Source organism: Pipistrellus hanaki (genome assembly GCF_964339955.1).
Source record: "Pipistrellus hanaki genome assembly, chromosome: 2".
NCBI lineage: Eukaryota > Metazoa > Chordata > Mammalia > Chiroptera > Vespertilionidae > Pipistrellus > Pipistrellus hanaki.
In genome coordinates this window covers 43,992,591-44,014,491 of record NC_140504.1, presented here as the reverse complement: position 1 = coordinate 44,014,491, position 21,901 = coordinate 43,992,591, and the positions used below count along the sequence as shown (strand labels likewise).

At 40.2% G+C, this 21,901-nt stretch overlaps 1 protein-coding gene across 1 annotated transcript in view; it reads left to right on the top strand.

Annotated features, from left to right (window-relative positions):
* Positions 1-565: 565 nt before the first annotated feature.
* The window catches only part of P3H2 (prolyl 3-hydroxylase 2), a 163,867-nt gene continuing 142,531 nt past the window's right edge, over positions 566-21,901 (top strand). The window contains exon 1 of the mRNA XM_084872821.1: positions 566-1,261. Coding sequence (XP_084728947.1) covers positions 779-1,261 — 483 coding nt within the window. The 5' untranslated portion in view covers positions 566-778. The remainder of the gene's footprint in view (positions 1,262-21,901) is intronic.

Here is a 21,901-nt window from a genome sequence, read left to right as displayed (position 1 = left end):
CCTCCGAGTTCTCTGTGTCCTGTAATAATACCTTCTGCATAGAAAGGGGGACTCTTGATTGCCCTTCCTTTGTGCCCCCCTCCCCCCACCCCTTCCAATACCCAGACCCACCCCACACACATTGGATGAGAAGGACGGGGAGAAATCCTCCCTAAGGGAAGGAACTCTAAACTTTGAATCCCAAGACCCAGGGGTGAGGCTTTCCTTTGCCCCTTCACAGGTCTATACACTGGGACTGATGGCTCTGGTCAAGCCCCCACACCTGGGCCAAATGGCCCTCCAGTGCTTCCCTCACAGCCTGGGCTGGAGCACCTGTGCCTCCTCTGAAGGTGAAGGCCTCTGTACACTGTGAAGCCGGGTACAGACTCCAGAATATGATGAGAACCTTCACCTCCCTGAGCCGGATCTTCTTCCTCTCCAAAAAAAAAAAAAAAAAAAAAAAAAGAAGGGATCCTATCCATTCCCTGGCATCCCTGTGGCTGTAGCCCTCCCGGAGCCGGCAGGGCGCGCGCTGAGCTCCGGCGGGGAGGCCCGTGTGGACGAACGGGCAGCAGGAGGAGCGTGTGAGCTGTGGGCGTCCCTTTAAGAGCTGCCGGCCGGCTGGCCTCCGCCTCTCAGTCCTCCGAGAGCCGGCGGTCCCCGGTCACCTGGGGCTCACGGGGCAGTCAGATCGCGGCGGGGCCAGTGCTCTCGCCCTCGGAGGACTGAGAAGGGGCACCGACGCCAGGTGCGGGAGCGGTCTGGAGCGTGGCCGTCCCGCGTCTCTCCGAGGCGGAGGATGCGGGAGCGCATTTGGGCGCTGCTGCCGCTGCTGCCGCTGCTGCTGCTGCTGCTGCTGCTACCGCCGCCGCTGCGGGGCGGCCCCCCGGACAGCCCGCGCCCGGAGCTGGAGCCCGAGCCAGGGCCTCTGCAGCCCTACGATCTGCTCTATGCCAGCGGCGTGGCCGCCTACTACAGCGGGGACTACGAGCTGGCCGTGCGCGACTTGGAAGGGGCGCTGCGCAGCCACCGGCGCCTGCGGCAGGTCCGCGCGCGCTGCGCCCGCCACTGCGCCGCGCGCCGCCCGCTCGCGCCCCCAGGCGCCGGGCCGGGGGCAGAGCTGCCCTTCTTCCGCGCCGTGCTGGAGCGGGCGCGCTGCTGCCGCAGCTGCCAGACCCAGCGCCTCGGCGGCCCCGCGTCCCGCCACCAGGTCAGCGAGGATGTGCACAGCGACTTCCAGCGCCGAGTGCCCTACAACTACCTGCAGCGAGCCTACATCAAGGTACCCAGTCCGCCGACCCCCTAAGCTCCCTGTGGCTCCCGGTGCTCTCCTGAGTCCTTGCCACTGTGGTTTTTCTGGCCAGATTTGGTCTCTTTTAATGTTTCTTTTTCCTCCTCTTCTTCTTCCCCCTCTTCTTCTTCCCCTTCTTCTTCCCCTTCTTCTTCTTCTCCTTCTTCTTCTTCTTCTTCTTCTTCTTCTTCTTCTTCTTCTTCTTCTTCTTCTTCTTCTTCTTCTTCTATTTATTGGTGTGACATTGGTTAATAAGATTGTATAGGTTCAGATGTACAATTCTATAATATATATATATATATATATATATTGTGTGTGTGTGTGTTCACCATCCAACGTCAGATGACCTCTTTTGGCCACCATTTATCCCCTTTGTACCCTCTTCCACTACCCCCACCTCCTTTTCCTTCTGGTAATCACTATACTGTTGTCAGTGTCTATGAGGTTTTTGTTTTGTTTTTGCTTAATCCCATCAGCTTTTTAACCTAGCTCCCCAACCTCCATTTCCTTCTGACAGCTGTCAATAACCGCTGTCAAGATACAGCTCACAATTTCTGTATCTGTGAGCCTGTTTCTGTTTTGTTAGTTAGTATAGTTTGTTCATTACATTCCACATATAAGTGAAATCATATGGAACTTGTCTTTCTCTGACTGGCTTATTTCACTTACCATAATGCTCTTCGTGTCTATCCATGTTGCAAAAGATAAGATTTCCTTCTTTTTTATGACTGAGTATTATTCCATTGAGTAAATGTACCAGAGCCTTATATAGAGCACCCTAAAGATTGCACCAAAAAACTACTATAACTGATAAATGAATTCAGTAGAGTGGCAGGATAAAAAATAAATACCCAGAAATCAGTTGCATTTTTTTTTTTAATATACCAATAATCAACTATCAGAAAAAAATTGCAATTGCATAAAAATACCTTGGAATAAATTTAAACAAGAATGTATGCACTCAGAAAATTATAACATACTAGAGAAAGAAATTGAAGAAGATACAAATTAATGGAAACATATACCATGCTCTTGGATAGGAAGAATTAAAATAATTAAAATGTCCATATTGCCCAACACGATCAATAGATTCAACACAATTCTTATCAAGATACCAAATGGAATATTTCACAAAACTAGAACAAATATTCCAAAATTTTATATGGAACCACAAAGGACCCCAAAAAGCCACAGCAATCTTGAGAAAGAAGAACAAAGTTGGAGGAATCGCACTACCTGATATCAAACTGTACTACAAGGCCATAGTAATCCTTTAATGTTTCTGTCATGTGTTTGTGGATTCAGGTATCTGGTGGTGTGAGCTCTGTAATCAACACTAGATGAAGCTGGGCAAGTCTATTGCGCTATCTCTCTCTCCTCTCTCTCTCTCTCTCTCTCTCTCTCTCTCTCTCTCTCTCTCTCTCTCCCTCTCTCTCTCAGGACTGTGCTGATAAGGCGATGTTTAAAGTCCCCACTAAGCACTGATCCTTGAGAGTTGGGTCTAGCATAAGGTTTCTCTCACTTCATTTCTTGGTGTAGTTCCACATCCATTTCTCTGATGTTTCCATTCCTTCATCCCTCCTACATGCTAGTCTATAACTTTTCTCTGAAGTTTAAAAGAAAGCATTCTAAAAACAGTAGAGATAAAGTAGGTTTTTATCTCTACTGTGAAATAAATTTCTCTCTTCTCCCCTGCATCTACAAAAGTTTAAGATCAAAGGTTAAAGAGAAGGAATGCTTGCAGAGGTGAAATCTGTGTGAGGCAATCTCACTAAGGCTTCCAGTTTCTGGAGGTTTAAGTGTTAGACTGGGTTATGCATCATCAGCTGCCTCGTGCTCTCATTCTGGTTTTATTTTTGTGTATACAACTTGCCTGAACTTAGTGTCAGGAGGTATGCGATATATATTAGCATTTTCCCCATATCCACAATGTTAAAGATCTGTGTGGATGCTTCAGCAGAGAGTACTTAGCTTGTGGTCCTCAACCTCACCCCCACTCTTACTCATTCATGTTGCTCTTAACTTTCTGCCTCTTCATGTCAGTATATCAATGTCTCTTCTACAGCTGTTGAAGTGGCAGTTCATGCCTGCCAGTGTACCAGGCTACATTTCTGGGGTGATGAAATACACATTATGTGCAGATATCCAGATGCATTTAGCAGCTCCCCCCCTCAAGGTCTCTCTCCTCAGGCTTTCAGGAGATTTGCAGATGTGGAGTTCAGGAAATCACAGCATGGGCAAAACTCCTAACTCCCAATGTTGTGGCTAAGATGCTGGACTTCACTATATGATATTGGGCAAGAAGTAAGGAGAGAACCTTGAGTCCTTTCCAGGATTTGTCTTCTGTTTACTTGTGCCTCCTGATAGATTTGCAAAGGCATGAAAATCTGATTTCTTTTGAATAAGTGGATAGTTTTGGTGGTCTTACAAAAATCAGTCCATGGTCAGCGGAGAGGGGACCTTGAGTGCCTGACAGCTGAAGATATATAAGCTAGTTCCCAGGGCAGAGCGTGGGTGGTCCCCTTTAATATACTCTTCCCAGGAGTCACAGATGTGAGCTTGGCAGTCCTGCTGAGAGCCCTGTCACACATCTTGGGCAGATTTTCTTTTCTCAGGTCCTATAAAAATAAATAACCATGAGGTAACAAAATGTGTGTTTCTTCGGTCCTGTAATTAAGCTTGCTTCACTGTAAATGTTAGCATTTATGTCATTCTCCTACTCTTGTCCCATGGCTGGAGGTCAAAGAAGGTGACACCAATAGGATTAACATGCGTCACATTGTTGCAATGAATTGATTATAGGAGTCAGTCATTCGTGGGCACCTCTACGTGTGAACTAGTAGGTGTGGTCTAATGAACCCATGGAGTTTAAAAGTTCTTTTAAAAATATGTGAAGCAATGTAAAAAAAACAAATTACCAGCAATGTTTCTAAGAGCAGAACTAATCTTGTATCTTCTCCATATTCACCCCTTCTATAGGCAAATCATCTTGGATCCACGTAATTGATCATGTCTTTGGAAATTCATTTTTGATGGTTGGAATTTGCAGGAATACTTTTTGTGAATGTCGAATAAGATGTATCATGGTTCTGTCCCTTCCATCTACAGTTTTAAGTCTTTGCTTGGCTTCCAAGGAATTTGAAATTTCACACACACACACACACACACACACACACACACAATCTTTTGAGAATAAAACAAAAAATCTCAAATAATAACGGAATACCCTGACAGGCATGAATCCTAAAGTTCATCCCCTGATGATACAATGAGGAGTTCCCTGCATGTGCTTGGATATGGTCATGTTGTTGTTGAATTATTTTTAAATCAATGATTCAGTTTGCACTTGAAAAAAAGATAAACTTGGGCCAGATTGATTTCAGTGAGGACTCTGCAGTCAGGATTTGAGAATGGCAAATCTATAATGGAGTCAGAACTAGTGGGCTTCCTAGAGATAAGGGAGTACAGTTATTCTCACTCGGGCTTTACAAACTGTGGAAGCTCTTGGAAGATGCTGCTCTTCCCACCCCCAAATCCCGGGAAGTGAGACATTGATGGTAGCAGATCCTTTATGCTGGGATGTTGGAAGGGAAGAATTGAATTTTGTGAAATCTGAGTCCTGTCCGGACCAATTTCACATTTCCCTGACAAGGAAAGGGAGATTCAGAGACTGAAAGGGGCTTGCCCAGTGTCAGCTGATTTGATTTGATGAAATGAACACAGGACCAGAATTCAGGAGTCTGAGCTCTGACAATAATCGATGCCCATGCTTGTGCTGTGCCCACTGCCCCATGGGGCTGCCTCAGGTCCCAGGGAATGCTTTAGTCTCCAGGGCTATCCTTCTGCCAGATTTGGACAGCTCCAGGGATGAGCTGATCCTTGTCTTGCAGGATAACAGACACACAGTGCATTTATCTTAAGGCCTGCTCTGTAGAATCTTCCTTAAGACCTGGCATGTTTATCTGAACAGCTATGAGACAACAGTTCCACCTGGTTCTTAGCCAGGGAAAGACTATTCAAACTTTTGATTTTTAATATTATTTCTGATTATAAGATATAACTCATGATTCATAGCCTAAACCCTAAAATAAAGCTTTTATCACAGTATTCTATGGGAAACCTTCATTGGTTTCCCCTTGCTATCGTAGATAGCCCACCTAGTTGAATACAGCACCTATAGTCTGGCTCTCCCTTAACTCTACCAGCCGTGTCTCTCCACCCCCCTTCCCCACTCTGCCACCCTCCAGCCAGAGGGAACAATAGATGCCTGGTCTTATGTGTCTCACACCTTTGCACATCTGTGCTTTGTTTATTCTTCTTTGGGAGGCATGTAGGCTCTGGAATGGGATAGTCCTGATATTGAACTTCAGCTCCTCAATCTCTGGCTTTGTGATGGTGAGCAAATTTTAGAAAATTTCTGATCTTCTCTGGCCCCGTCTGCAAAATAGGGAAATGATAGGATGTAACTGACTGTTTGGATCGGGTTGCAGAGGAGATTTATGTAAAGCTCTCAGGACAAGGTCTCTTTTTCTCTGAACACTGGAGCCATGTGTCTGCTTAGTATTAATTCTAATAGTAGATGTTTCCTTCTCTGCGTGTTGAAATGGTAACTCGACTACCACAAATGTACCTATTCGGGTGAGGTCCTCTTTCACTCCCTGTGCAGCTCTCAACAATCCATCATTCCTCCCTCCTCTAAATGCCCAGCCACAGCGAAGAATTTGTTCCTTGCATATCATGTTTCACTTTCAGCTTTGTTTTGGGAAATTCCTATTTTTGCCTATCATTTACATGAGCTTCTTGAGATTAAGAACTCTCATAGTCATTGCTATATCTCCTAAAATAGGAGTTTTCAGACTTGGGTGATTATTAGATAGATGATTATTCTTAATCATCTGGGTATTAAAAATGTGATTTATGCCGGCACCGGTTTGGCTCAGTGGATAGAGCGTTGGTCTGCAGACTGAAAGGTCCCGGGTTCGATTCCAGTCAAGGGCATGTACCTTGGTTATGGGCACATCTCCAGTAGGGGGTGTGCAAGAGGCAGCTGGTCGATGATTCTCTCTCATCAACGTTTCTAACTCTCTATCCCTCTCTCTTCCTCTCTGTGAAAAATCAATAAAATATATAAAAAAATAAAATTAAAAAAATGTGATTTATAATGAGAGTTTTGGGGCCAGTAGATCAGAGTTGGGTCCTCAGCATCTGTATCCTCCCAAATACCTAAACCAGTAGCAAAAGCAGTTAATGCTCAGTTTGTATTTGCTGAATAAATAATAGCTTGATTCCTCGTGCATGAAATATTGTTGAGAAAGATTACAGTGTGGCAGCCAAGGTTGCCCCACACTAGTTACTTGGTTTCCTGGTTGGTTGGTTGGTTGGGGGAGAAAGTTACAGAAGGATTATAGATTGTTTGACTTGACACTCTTCTTTTTGCAGGTTCTGGCTAGTATTGCAAATCTCCTTTCCCTCCCTCTCTATCCCATCTCCCCTCTTTCCTCATCTGCCCCCTGCCACCTCACACACACTGATTTGATTCTTATTACCTAAAACTGTGCTTCAGAAAATCCTTGACACATTGTTCTTGCTTTATGTACATTTGTTGAGTTTAAACAAATGCAGAGAGAGCCTTTTATTTATTTATTTTTCTCACCTGTGTGCTTTATAATCTGGAAACTTGAATGATATCTTTTTTTCTCCTGCTATTTCAGCCATTTAAGAAAAAAAAAAAAAAAAAAACAAAAAACAAACCTAGTGCTGTTTATTTTGTTTTATTTTATTTTATTTTATTTATTTTATTTTTTTACTTAGAACAAGCCTGCTCCTGCATGCATTGTTTCTGAGTTGGTGCTTTGTGCTATTTGGCCTTTGTATTTTCCTCAGAATTAAAGAGGCACAGAAAGAAAATCTAATTAACTTAGGCAATGTTATCTCCCTCCTAGAGTCATCTTGCCAAACCCCCCTTTTATTGACCATCATCTATCTTAGGAGTGGTTACTAGAAAAGAAAAAAGTAAGCTCAAGGGATTTTCTCACTTCTATTCTGCTTTATGAACTTATTTCTCTTTCTAGATGAATGCCTTAACAACAACAACAAAAATGGAAACCCCAGGCCACACGTGCATGATTTACATACTGTTAGTTTAGAATAAAAACCTTTCTCAAACTCCATATTTAAATTCCTTTTTACCTACATGTAGACTTTGTGATTTTTATTCCCCCAATTATTTCAGATTGGAGCTTAATTTTATGTCTTAAAAACAGTTCTAAAATCTTCCTACTGGGTGATTTTTTATTTATTTATTTATTTATTTATTTATTTATTTATTTATTTTTGTGTGTGTGTGTGTGTGTGTGTGTGTGTGTGTGTGTGTGTTGCCAGCTCTTAGGTCCTGTATGCTAAGCAGTTGGAATTCCAGTTGTCCCCTCATGGGGGTTGTCCATTGGAAGGCCCAGTCAGCTCTTCATTGCAATTATAAATAGTGACACAGAGTTTAAAATTCAGTTAAATGAGGATAGCAACTGCTTATAAGTTTTCTCCTATCTCAGCCTGATGAAGCAGGGATTCCTTTACAGGTTTTAATAACAGAAAGTAATAAACTGCTGGTCTCTCTTCACAGATCCCATCTTTGAGAATCAAGTGCATTCTGCCACTAATATAATCTGTTCACTGATAAACTCTGAAAGGATAGATAGCCTGTGGAATTCTTTGGGGAATGTTCGATAAAATGTCCGTTTCATGGGTGGGACTTGAGAAATTCTGAAAGGTGGGTGGGTTCACTTAAAATAAAAACTCCTCAGATGTGGTATAATAATGGTTCTTTTGTATTGCTAAGGCGTTCAGTGAACTATGGATTTCTTAGAATCACAAATCTTGGGGCTGGAAGGGACTCCAAGAGACCATCTTGTTCAACACTCCCTCTCTTCAGGTAAAATAATTGTTTTTGGGCAGCGAAAGAGGGGTGAGAGAGAGGGATAAGTACCATATTTGCTCAAAAAGTGTGATCTAGCAAGGGTATGAAGTACTTATTTTTGCAACTATTAAAAGTGCTACAACTTGAAAGACTCTCAGAGATCATGAAGAACTCTGTCCCTGTCACTTAATAACTAATAACACTGGCTTCAGAGGTTCCATGACAAATCAAGGTGGGTCAGCAAGGAGAGCTGGGTCCAGAATGCAGATATTCTAACGAAAGTTCCAGTGCTCTTTCCACACTCTATGTCATGGACATGGCTGCCTCTATGTAAATGGCCATGGCAGACTCTGCAAAGGGTATCGTGGTGAACCAGTGGTGCAGCTGGGACTGCAGTGAACCTTTTGCTTTGGAGACAGTGCAGACAGGAGACAGATCTTCCTGCACTGCCCCGCCCACCTTACATTTTCATTCACATGATGCATCCACCACTCAGCCAAGAGTCCCAGTTGTCTGGTGGAAAATTTTGCATTCCTTACTGGGAAAAATAATTTCTTCTGTCCTTTTTTTCCATTCAGCTTCTATCCTATAATTCATTTTCTTTCCTTTCATTTATCCCTCTTTTCCCGTTCTCTGACTTCTTAGCTATGTTTTTTTTTATGAGACCTGGCCCTCTTTTGCCAAATAGCCCAGACACATCTTTTTTTAAAAAAGTGTTTCCGATTCAGACTTCTGAGTGGCATGAGTTAGCACTTGTGTATGATTTTCAGTTTTTAGAACTGTTGAGGGAAACAGACTATTGTTGGAAAAAGCCGATTTCATTCGAGTACACTCCTTTCTTCTTTACTTAGTTTTCTATGCTTATTTCTGACTTTCTCCCTTTCCTCCCCCATTCCTTGCCCTATTGGTGACCTACATGGTGAGAGAGAGACTTGAGGGGAACAATTAGAGGGAAGAGACTTGCAGGTAGTGGTAGAGGTAATGTCAGGTTTCTGAATATAATGCAATGAAGGGCATAGAGCTTCTTTGATCCACAGACATAGGCATCTACTTCTTTGAAACTTTTTGTGCCCCTTTCCTCATATGCCTTGTGTAAAACATAGGCATATGTTGAAGAAGTTGTTTCTCTTTCCTCTCAGCTCCCCATATTTCTGCAACTGCTCTCTGCCACACTCATGGGACATTAGTGTTCCAACCATCCCATTTTACAGATGAGATAATAAACTCCCAAAGCGAATCAAGTTGTCCATATTTATCCAGCCATTTAATACAAGAACCAAGATTAGAATTCAAGAACCCTGAGTTCCACCTCTGTGACAGTACTGATGACCACTATTGAAAGACCCACACTGAACACATAAACTCAACAACATTAAAACACATAGCCTGTCCCTGATATTATTTGCTAACTGGAATAGATCTAGAAAACAAAAGCTACCATCTCCTTATGTGATGTTATTCCTTGCTGTGCTCTTCTGCTCACTTCTGGGGGGGAAAAAACAAAACAAAAACAAAACAAAAGCCTCAGAAATGGAAACCTGGTCAGTGCTGTTTTCTAATAAACCTAATAAACCTAATGAAAACTAATGAGGCAAAGAATCTTCTTTAGAAGGGAAATGAAAGAATAAGAGCCAGAGAGAGGAAGATCCAAGAAGGCAGGTTTTCCAGAAGTTCAGGGCTATTGGATTGATCCTGCTGGAATTCATTATCTGCAGATAATGGATTCAACTTTTGTGGAAGTAACAGTACCCTGCTGAAGGTTGCCATGTAATTACACTTGCATTCTGGATGGGAGTGTAAGAAGGCAAAAGATGTAATCAAATAAATAAATGCAAAACAAAACAGAGAAGCTGTTAACAAACCCTGAATCCTAAGAAAGTTAATTGAGCCAATTTTGATTTATTCTTGTGTGAATGTTAGGTTTTTAGCTTGCACTCTGCCAATATCAATAAGCTTGCATGAAGAAATCAACACATAATTAGGACTACAGAAACAGTGAAATTACCTTAAAACTAAATTTGGCTGTTTTTGAAAATGATCTCAAATTATAGTATCAAAAAGTAATCCAGAACACCATACTAATAATTTCCCCACTGAAGCAAGAGCTATTTCTTAATAACATTTTTCAAATTGAATCTAGAGCCAACAATCAGCATTTGATTCTTGCACCACCACCAGGGACAGAGACCTTCACAGTCAGTCATTATTTCTATAGGATGACTAAGGGCTCAGTTATACAGTGGAGTCTACAGATCTCAGGTCAGTAGGCATTTAAGCTGGAGCTTCTCAAGCTTGGCTTAGTGACATTTGGGATGAATAATTCTTTGTTCTGGTGGGCTGTTCTGAGAATTTTAGGATGGTTTGCAGCATCTCTGGCCATTATCAACTAGACAGCAGTATCAGCACACTTCACCCTACTACAAGCTGAGACAACAACAAAAGTCTTCATATACATTGCAAATGTCTTTGGGGGTAAAAAATCAATCTACACAGAGAGCCACTGATTGAAACATTTAGCCATACTCAAGCTAACTGGACATTAAGGTTAGACAAGTACAATATCAATTTTTTTCACTATATGCTGGATGGCAAGGTGCCCACTGGTGAATCATGGAATTTATGAGAAAGTTTGGCTACAACTTGAAATTTTTCATGAGGGGAAATCCATTGGAAATAGAACCTCTTTCTCCAAGATGCAAATCACTGGACTCATATCCCACAGCTGGTGCTCCCATGTGGCTGCAGGCATCCAGCTTTGTGGGAAAGACCAGAGGCTCTGGCTTCCCTCTACTTATTGTCTGAACAGGACAGGACAGACTGCTTCAGCAACACAAGCTAGCATCTTCAGTCGTGAAATCCTAACTCCAGAATTAATGTATTTCTCATTCAACTTGGGAAGTATCCAGAGCCAACATTTAAAAGTAATCTACAGCAACTCTTAGTTTTCTTGGGGTTAGCTCTGTATCGCCTATATCCAGAGAAAGCAGCTTGACTGAAACCCCAAATGCCAATCTGTAGAAGTCTGGACAGTGGAAGAAATAAGAGGGGCCAGAGGAAAGGAGAATGACATAGAAAGGAAGGGAGAGAGAGAGAGAGAGAGAGAGAGAGAGAGAGAGAGAGAGAGAGAGAGTCAGAGGATTTCTCAGTCTGTTGAGGCTTCTAAGACAGAATACTCATAGATTGGGTAGCTTTTAAACACCACACATTTATTTCTCATATTTTTCATGGCAGAAAGGCCAACTGCTCAGAGACCTGTTTCCTATATAGCCATCTTTTCCCCGTTAACCACACATTGACGGGAGGGGCCACAAGCTTTATGGGGCCTCTTTTATAAGGGCACTAATTGAATTCATGAGGGCCCTGGCTCCATGACCTAATGATCTCCTGAAGACCTTGCCTCATAATACCATCAGCTTGGAGGCTAGGTTTCAACATATGAATTTTTGCAGGGATGCAAACATGCAGACTGTAACATATTATGTGGTGGCAGTTCAGGGATGTTTTGTTTCAAAGCAATGGGATTAGGTATGGAAAGGACGTAAGATTTAAGGTATATGAGAAATTCCATTTAGAAAAAACAAACTGCTAATTTTTTAAAATATATTTTATCGATTTTTTTACAGAGAGGAAGAGAGGGATAGAAAGTTAGAAACATCGACTAGAGAGAATCATTGATCAGCTGCCTCTTGCACACCCCCTACTGGGGATGTGCCCTCAACCAAGGTACATGCCCTTGACTGGAATTGAACCTGGGACCTTTCAGTCCGCAGGCTGATGCTCTTTCCATTGAGCCAAACCAGTTTCAGCAAAACTGCTAATTTTTAACTTTTAGATATGAAAAAAAAAAGACTAAGAAAAACAAAACAAAACAAAACATTGGAAGTAGACACAATGAAGAATTTGGAGAATTAATTTAATCTGGAATTTAGGATGTTTTCAGGATAGATCTAGTTGATTATATTTTAAAAAATAATATATACTATTCTGAGGCTTGAAAAATTGATATATGGTAATATATGAAACTTTATCTTCAAGGACTTTTACTTTAAGTATAGTTATAAAATATGTCACTTCAAAACAAAGTTTTAAGTCTGAGTGAATTGTTTTAGTGACTTTTTAAACTTGCTAAGGGAAATGCCATCATATGCCATTTCAGGTTTTATTGAAACCCTAGGTGTGGTTTGATGTGCCCTTTTACTGTGTGCCAAGTTCCCTACCCTCTTTCTGACTCAATATCTGTCTCTGGGAAAAGATAGATAATAATAAAATAATAATAATAAAACCACAAATAACTCACAGGATTGATGTACAGATAAAAGGGGAAAATATTTTTCAAAGTTATGTATGCGGGAATGAGCAAACAGATAAGATGAGAAATGAGGAAGAGGAGGCGTTAAAATCCTTATAGAAGACTAAGTCATGTATACAACATTCATCATTTCATGTAGCTACAATGTGTTCAACAATTTTCTGACTTTATTAGAATAGCTTATTGGGTTTTAACATCAAAACCCAGTTCTATATTCATAAAAGTACTGCCTTTTATTAGTGTTATAAAGAGCTCACCAACATGGACCTGAAGTTTTTTATCTGGAAAATAGGGATGACAGACCTATTTCACAGGGTTCTGGTAAGAATTTTTTAAAAAAAGATTGTGGGCTCATGTAGGTCAGCAGGACACAGAAGAACTTGTTTCTTGCCTCATTATTCCTAGGCAGAGGGCAAACTTGTGAGGGCAGATGAAAGGCAGAAGAATAGGCCCATACTTTATGATAAACTTAGAAGATATTAACACATACAGTAGGTACAGAAAACTTCAGGATACACAAAATAAGAAATTGACATAGTCAGCTTGAGTCACGGACTTCACCTTCAGTTCTCTATACCTTGGAGTGCATGCTGATCAGCCTCCTTTCACCTTCAGGCTAAAGCAGAAATCCTCCACTTAATGAGAAGTGGGGACTGCTTTTTTGTTGTGGTGAAAAAAGTCCTTTTGTTCTCTTCTCCACTACATTCTTCAACACTCTGAATTCTCAATTTCCGTGAGATTATGGCCTCTTCTTTGTCTTTTTCAAAAAATGGGACTCTGTTCAAACACATTCCAAACCTTCTCTGTTTCATATTAATAGATAAAATCTCTCCCCACAGATCAACACGTCTTGGGAATTTTAAATCCCTGTAAGCCTTTTCCCCACTCTGATCTTGAGTACCCATCAGAGATGGCCTAGGTTTGAAAATCAACAAACATTTCATCATTACAAACACCAAAAATGAACCTGCTTCTTGTATAATAAGCAAATGAGAGAGAAGCTAAAAAATAAAGTAAAATAAAAAAGTAGAGTGTTATGAGTTTAGGGATCAAGCAATTTAGACTCTGTCCCCAGTCTGTCATTAACTTTTCTCTTCAGGCATGGAGGTCTCCATTTGGACAAGAGAAGTGTTAGGCCAGATGGCTTATAAGAGTTCTTTTTATCTCTGCCAGCCAGAGATTCTAAAATACTTTAGTGGTCTGATCCAGAGAGCCAACAATCTACTTGGAAAAGAAGAAAGGGTAAGATAATGAAATGCAAAATAGAATGAAGATAAAAGGAGTTTAAAAGGAGATTTAAAACAAAAATAAGTGCTTCCAGTGTGTCTGATGACAGTCAATCCATTTAAAACTTTCAAGAAGATCACACTGGTATCTAATTTGGTGGTTCTTTAAGAGGTACAAGATAAACTAGGGCAAGTTCAGGAAGGACAAACAGATAGATACAAGACTCATTAACTATGATGAGAAACAGTTGAAATAGGGATGAATAGACTAAACAAACAAAAACGAGGTTTAGAAAATGCATCATCAGAGACATTCTCTCTCTCTTTTTTTTTCTCCCCATTTTGGGATTCCATCAGAAATAGGTATTTATTTTTAGTTCATTTTTTTAATTGTTATTGTTGAGAGTATTACAAGTATCTCCCCCCTTTTAACCTCCTTCCCCTCCCAAATCTGGTTCCCACCCTGCCCCAGGCCTTCAGCATCCTCTTGTCTGTGTTCATGGGCAATGCATATATGCACATAAATTCTTCAGTTAATCTCTCCCTCCATTCCCCCCCCCCCCCTCCAGCCCTTCCCTCTGAGATTCCTCAGTCTGTTGCACGTTTCCATGTCTCTGGTTCTATTTTATTCATCACTATATTGTGTTCATTAGATTCCACATATAAGTGAGGTCATATATTTGTCTTTCTCTGACTAGCTTATTTTGCTTAGTATAATCATCTCCAGGTCCTTCCATGCTGTCTCAAAGGGTAATAGCTCCTTCTCTTTTCTAGCTGCATAGTATTCCAGTGAGTAAATGTATTACAATTTTTTATATTTATTCATCTACTGATGGGAACTTGGGCTGTTTCCAGATCTTAGCTATTGTAAATTGTGCTGCTATGAAATAGGGGTATATATATATATATATATATATATATATATATATATATATATTATTATTTTTTTTTTTTTCTGATGGGTGTTTCAGAATTCTTAAGATATATTCCTAGAAGTGGGATCTCTGGGTCAAATGGGAGTTCTGTTTTTAACTTTTTGAGGGAAGTTCACACTGTTTTCCATAGTGGCTACACCAGTCTGCAGTGAGACAGTTATTCTTTTTATTTTATATTTTTTTATTTTTTTGTAAATCCTCCCCCAAGGATATTTTTTTCCATTGATATTTAGAGAGAGTGGAAGAAAGGGGGACAGATAGACAGGAAGAAAAAAAACAATGATCTGAGAGAGATACATGGATTAGCCACCTCCTGTACATGCCCCTGACTGGGGCTGGGGATTGAGCCTGCAACTGAGGTACATGATGTTGACCAGAATTGAATCCACAACCCTTTAATCTGTGGCCTGATGCTCTAACCACTGAACAAAACCACCTAGGGTGAGACAGTTATTCTTGATCTTAACCGCACCAAGCCGATTGAAGAGCTAGGACCAAGTAACAGAAGTTACAGAGAATAAGATCAGGGTTCAAACCCAAAGACTTTCCTAATGCTGACATCTAGTCAGATATAATAAGGAACCCCAGAAGAAAGTTTTTGAGCATAAGTCAGACAAATGCTTAACAGGAAGGTTGCATTTAGTGTTCAAGCATTAAGTGATGTTGAAATAGTTAACATGTAACATATTTTCCAATTCAGGTCTTATAAAATAAAAATTTGTTTTATATCCACAGATGGTAGATCATTAAGGACTGTTTCATTGGAAAAAAAACATACAGTTCTCTCTCTGTCCTGCTTCTTAATTCTGGTTAATGTCATCTTAGACCAGGGTTCCCAGCACAATCTCTATAAGCAACGCACATAATGCAAAAAAGGAAAGAGGGGAAAAACAAAAACAAGGCTTTAGAACACACACAGGAACATACAGGAACAGAATATTTAGCAGTAACAATATCCACATGTATAATTTGCATCAGTGTTCTGATTTCTGGCTCAAAGAATTTACTTGTGGTTACAGAGTACCAATGAGAGTTTTAAATTAAACTTATAGTAATTTATCAGAACATCTATGCTTAGAAATTGAAAGTGGGTGTACTTGTTTTAGCAAATACATGACAATATACTCAGAAAACCCAATTTCATTTACGGAGTCTTTACAGGGCAATTCTAATTTGCTTCAATTAATTGTGTGCTGCTATCCAGAGGCCAGTCTGAAAACCTGTCTACCATATTCCGCACTGTAGTTCAGTTCTGAAACCTTTTGCAGATGTTCATTTGCACTTTGGGTTGCTAGGGAGTCTTCCCAGGACTTTATGTTTAAGGATATTTAACATTAAATATTGCTAAAGAATATTTAGAGAACCATTTTATTTGGCCTCTCCTCTATGAAATTCCTCTTTTGTTCTCTATTTGGTAGAGGGAGGAATTGTTGCTACCCCTAGGAAGGAGAAAAGGGGAAATCCAGGCTCTCTGTCCTACGGGCTGACCAAGGTTGGGTTGGAGCCAGCACATGTTTTTATTCCCTGGTGTTTGGCTGGGGTAGGGCACGTGTTATCACAATCATTTCTATTCCGTTATGCTCAACTTTCCTGGTCCTTTAACTAGAGAAACCTGCTTTTGTTCACTCCCATCGGCATTTCCAGGTTGCAGGCTTCTCCAGAGTCCAAGCTTGAACATAGTAGTAAGTTTCCTTTTTTTTTTTTTGTCTGTCATATATATATATATATATATATATATATATATATATATATATATATATATATATATATATGGTGTGCTGTCATATATATATATGACAGATAGAAAGAAGGAAACTTACTACTATGTTCAAGTGTCGGTTCCTTGGCCAGGCTGCCTTCTTGCCCCCTTTCAATCTTCCTGTGATTGCCTGTGGTAGTTTGTCCAGTGTTTTTAGGTGTACCTAAAGGGAAGTAGGGGAGAAATGAGTTTACCATCTTGTTCACATCCAGGAGTCTTCATGCGGATTCCTCAAATGATCTTTGAATTATAATGATGATGATGGTGCATATAAGTTGAGTGGACTTTATCTCAAAACTCTGGGTTAACTTTGTTACTAATGCTTAATTAATGCCCAAAGTTACAGCAAAACCTTTCTGACCTCTAATAAAAATCTCTAGCCAACTCTCACGACCATTAATGAAAACGTAAGTAGATCACCTGGACTGTGCCAGGGTGCATGCAGGCTGTTAAGAGTATTCTTTCCTGCTCCTGCTTCAGAGGTTCAAATGTCCCGGCACTTCTGCTGAGCTGCCACCAGTTGCCTTTTCACTTGTTTATAGGTCCACAGAACACCGCAATTTAACTCCATGCTTAAATGAGTAGTTGTACATCCTGTTCCATTTTCCCAATAGGATACTTAATACAGTTTTACCTACTGTGCTATATAAGGGAAGCCAATTAAGGTAGGATTTAGAATAAGAAAAAAAAATGCTCCTAAGTAATGATTCCCTTCTCCTTTTCCCATTGTCTCAGAACAAATATGACATTTCCTAATCAATACCTCCTATGTTCCAGGTCATTATGTGTGAGTTTTTGACTTAAACTTCATTCTTGGCTGACTTCACTGTTTGACTCTGCTTTTGGTACTAACTCAATAGGTTCATTGAATTGAATTGTCATTGCTCCTAGAGCATGAATTTGTCTCTATGACACTCCTCATAATTAGGTATTTAAAAATGCTGTTCTGTGTACTTGATCATACATTTTTTTAGGGGGGCTGGAATGACAGCTTTGTTTATTTCTTCCTTATTGTCTACCCTACCCTGTCACTGACCATTCATAATATAAGGCCCTTTGAATTCTTCAGACACTTAGATGTTTGGGTTCAAATCAGTTGCCCTATAAAACTCTACTCATGGGTGATTCTAAAAACAGTGTTGGACCCTACAAGTCTATAGCAGAAACTTGGCTTTGTTTTTTTTTATTATTTAAAAAAATTTGATCTTTATTGTTGAAAGTATTACAACAATACTTCCCCCATTGACCCCTCCACAACCACTTTTTAAAGAGAGCTCTTTCATGGTGGGTACCAAATGTATAAGTCAACTAGTGGTCCAGTGCATGGATTTGTGCACATTGAAAGAAAATTAATTAGTAGAAATATTTTAATATCATTATTCACCCTTTCTCTATAAAAGAAGTGTCAGAGATGAAAGAAAATTAGTAAAATATATATGAAAATAACATATAAATTAATAAAGAAACAACATGATATAAAAACAACAAAGACATGATATAAAAACAAAAAAAACATGATATAAAAACATTGATAAAAACAATGACTGATAAATTGATTAAACTTATTCTAATATCTCCCCATATACCACATTAAGAGTAAAAACACTTTCAGAGTGCTTGACTAATTTCCCTTGTGATGAAGTATTTACAACTTTAACATCACACACTCTTCTAACTCAAGAGAAAGCAATATATATCTGAACATGTCTGAAAATGGTTTCAAGGAGAAATATTCCTACTCTGTCTAGAGTTTGTCCTTGTAATTTATTAATAGTCATTGCAAATAGGTACTGTGTTGGCATCACAGGAAACTGTCTTCAAGTTAATTTAAATGGGAGGCTAGTGTCAGAGACAAATATTGCACATGCACGAGTCAATATTTATTTTTAAATTGACAGTGCATTGATCAGATGGTCAGATGGATGTGTAGTCGGTCACCATCATACATACTAGTGGCCCAGTCTATGAAATTCATGCCCGGAGGGAGAGATTCCCTCAGCCCAGCCTGCACCCTCTCCAATCAGGGACTGCTGGCTCCTAACCATTCACCTGCCTGCCTGCCTGATTGTCCCTAACTGCCTCTGCCTGATTGCCCCTAACTGCCCTCCCCAGCTGGCCTAATCTTTCCCCCAACTGCTCTCCCCTGCCAGCCTGGTTGCCCCCAACTGCCCTACCTTGCTGGCCTGATCTCACCCAGTCTCTGCCTCTCTTTGTTTTTCTCAGCAATTTTCCAGGCCTACCTGTCTCCCTGTCTCCCCCTTCCTCTTTCCTGGCAGGGAGAAGGTGGGACCAGTGGGGGCCGCTGTACCATCTGCCCACCCTCCCTTCTATCCAGGCCTTTTCAGGCCCAGTCTCTTTTGTTTCCTCATTCTGAGAGAGGATCTGAGACCAGCTGAGAGGGAGGGAAAGAAAGGGAGAAAGACTGTGAGCTAGTGGGCACTGTGTGTGTCTGTGCATGTGTGCGGTTGTGAGTGAGTGTGAGTGCCAACCCTGCCTCCCCCATCCCTCTCTCCGCTGCCACAAGTCCCCACCCACCAGAGCCTGCTGTGCATGCAGCCCTGGGAGTTAGGTCCAGCCTCTGGCCATGTGGATGTGACGGACCCAGAGTTTTTATATATTAGGATATAAGTATACTAACATGAAGTTGGGTGGGATATACTATTGAAAATAGTATTTAGGTAAGAAATTAGGAAACTGTGGCCATAATTCTTTCTTATTTTTCATCATCACCTGAGGATATGTTGACTGTTGATTTTTAGAGGGAGGGAAGGATGGAGGGAGGAAGAGAGAGAGATACATCAATTGACTGCTTCCCTTTCACATCTTGACTGGGAATGAACCTGTAGCCTGTGTATGTGTCCTGACTGGGAATCAAACCCACAGCTTTGGTGTGTGGGCCAATGCTCCAACCAATTGAGCCACACTGGCCAGGGGGGCAACTATGGCTCAGATTCTAACTATGTCACTTACTCTGGCTTTATGATGATGGATGACCCTTTCTTGGTCTCAGTATCTTTATTTATAACATGAGGTAATCGGAATATATAGCCTTGAAAGTCTCTACTGGCTTTAATATATTTTTATGTTTGACATAATATTTCTTTTAATAAACAAAGTTATTACATTTTACTAAACTCTGAAACTCTCAGCAATTGAATTGTTTGCTCCTCAATTTAGTCTTATTTAAATTCTTACCTACAATATGTTTTAAATAGAGACATTAGAATGATAGGCTTGGGCAATACAAAATATTTAATGTATTGGAGAAGAAAGCCAAATGGGCAAGCCCTCTGCAATCATAGAAATAGATTTTTGTAGCAGTGTCAGTGGCCTGAAGAAATATATTGATCTCATCACTTACTTCAAAAAACTGTATCTCTCTTCTCTAACTTCAGTGTTAAAAAAATTTACTACACAGTTTTGCAGACTCCTTTCTAAAATGATGTAAACTAATGGCTTAGATTCAATTTTATTCAAAATCTTCACTATTCCCTGTGACGCTAAATCAAAGTTAAGATGTAAGTTATTAATGCCAGCTGTTCTCTATGAATAAAAAGTACTTCATGTATTGGCAAAGTTGTGACTTCTTATTTGAAATGCACTTTTTCTCCCCCTGCAAAACCAAAACCAAAACAAAAAAACAGTGGTCTGTTACCAATTTTGATTTCAACACATCTTGTTTTGACACATCTATGTTCTGATTCACACAATATCGTGAATTAAGCCAGAGCACCAAAGTCTGCATGGGCTTTTGGTGGAAAATAAACAAGAAATGATTCGCTCCCTTGCATATGCTCCAATTGTCCTGATACAGTTCTTTCATGGTATATCCAGCTATAAATCAAAATGTCATTATATCTAACTATGTGACAGTAATTGTTCAGCCCCATTGTAATATATTATGTGATATCCTGCAGAGTCATTTGAAAATAGAATTTTGCCATAAGTTCATTGTTTCTTTCCAATCATAATATATAGTATTAGTTTTGAGACTATTTTTGTAAGCTTCTAGCCAATAGTATTTAATGTAATTGTTTTTGCTATGAGGAGTGTAACTTTGAAAAATGCCCTTTTTTAAAACCAATTATTTTTAGTTGTAGTGTTTGTTACTATTTTTTTCTCTCTACTAATGGGCTTTACTAAGAACCATGCATCTTTTATTTTTTTTATTTTTTTGTAAATGGAGTTGTAACAAAATATAGTAATGATGATAAAATCATAAACTTAATAATGGCAAACAACATGCAAATGATATAAAGTAGGCAAGATTAAATGCACTTTGATAGCTGAATGGTGGTGGACAGGAAACATCCAGTGAAGTCCAGCAAAGAGCTTCTCTGACTTTAAGGGTGTCATGATTATTAAGAGCACAACTGGGATTTCTGTGAAAATCATGATTAAATCTACATTTCAAATTAGTGTAATACACCTAAATCAAATCACTTTTAAGTCTAAAACTATTGTCATTTCATATAATGAGCCACGAATGATTGACATATTTTCAGAAACACTGATCTGGAAAGTAATGAGATGTGATTTTATTCCCCTCAGCAAATTAAAGTCTCTTTGAAGCAGGGTTAAACCTTCGGGTGTTATGTTATGAGGAGTTCATACATGTCAGAGGCCTAGAAATGCTCCAGGCTCATAGCATAAGCACTCAGTGAAGAGTAATTGCTGCTGATATCACATTATTATCATTACTATTTTTCTAATAGACTTTCTATTAATCCATCACACATCTTTGTTATATGAACTAAGAAGAATTGTGGCAATTGTTCTTTTCAGAACTCATCTCTTAATTTTAAATTTTGTGGCATGAGATTTACTCTACGCTAGTCAGTCCTATCTAATAAATGAGTAATATGCAGATTGACCATCACTCCAACACACAAGATGGCTACCCCTATGTGGTCAAAGATCCTGGCCCCATGTGGACACAAGATGGCCACTACAAGATGGCCAGCAAGGGAGGGCAGTTGGGAGGGACCAGGCCTGCAGGGGAGGGCAGTTGGAGGCGATCAACCCAGTTAGGGGTGACCAGGCCAGCAGAGGAGGGAAGTTGGGGCAAACAGGCTGGCTGGGGAGCAGTTAGACATCAATCAGGCTGGCAATTGAGTGGTTAGGGGCAACCAGGAAGGCAGGCAGGCGAGCAGTTGGGAACCAGCAGTCCTGGATTATAAGAGGGCAGTTGGACATCTCTCGAGGGAGTCCCAGATTAGAGAGGGTGCAGGCTGGGCTGAGGGACAAATTTTGTGCACTGGGCCTCTAGTGTTATATAAAGCATAAATGGAACACAGTCTATTACAAAACAATAGACTGATTTCAAAGATCTTTAAAAAAAATCTTTAACTTGTTTGAAATTCAGCTTATTCTCTGAATTTGGAAAATGGAATACTATTGATATTTACTCTATCTGTAGAACTATAAGATTGAAGAAAGCATTTTGAAAATGTTCAAGTTCTATACAAAGGTAATGTAAAAGCAAAATA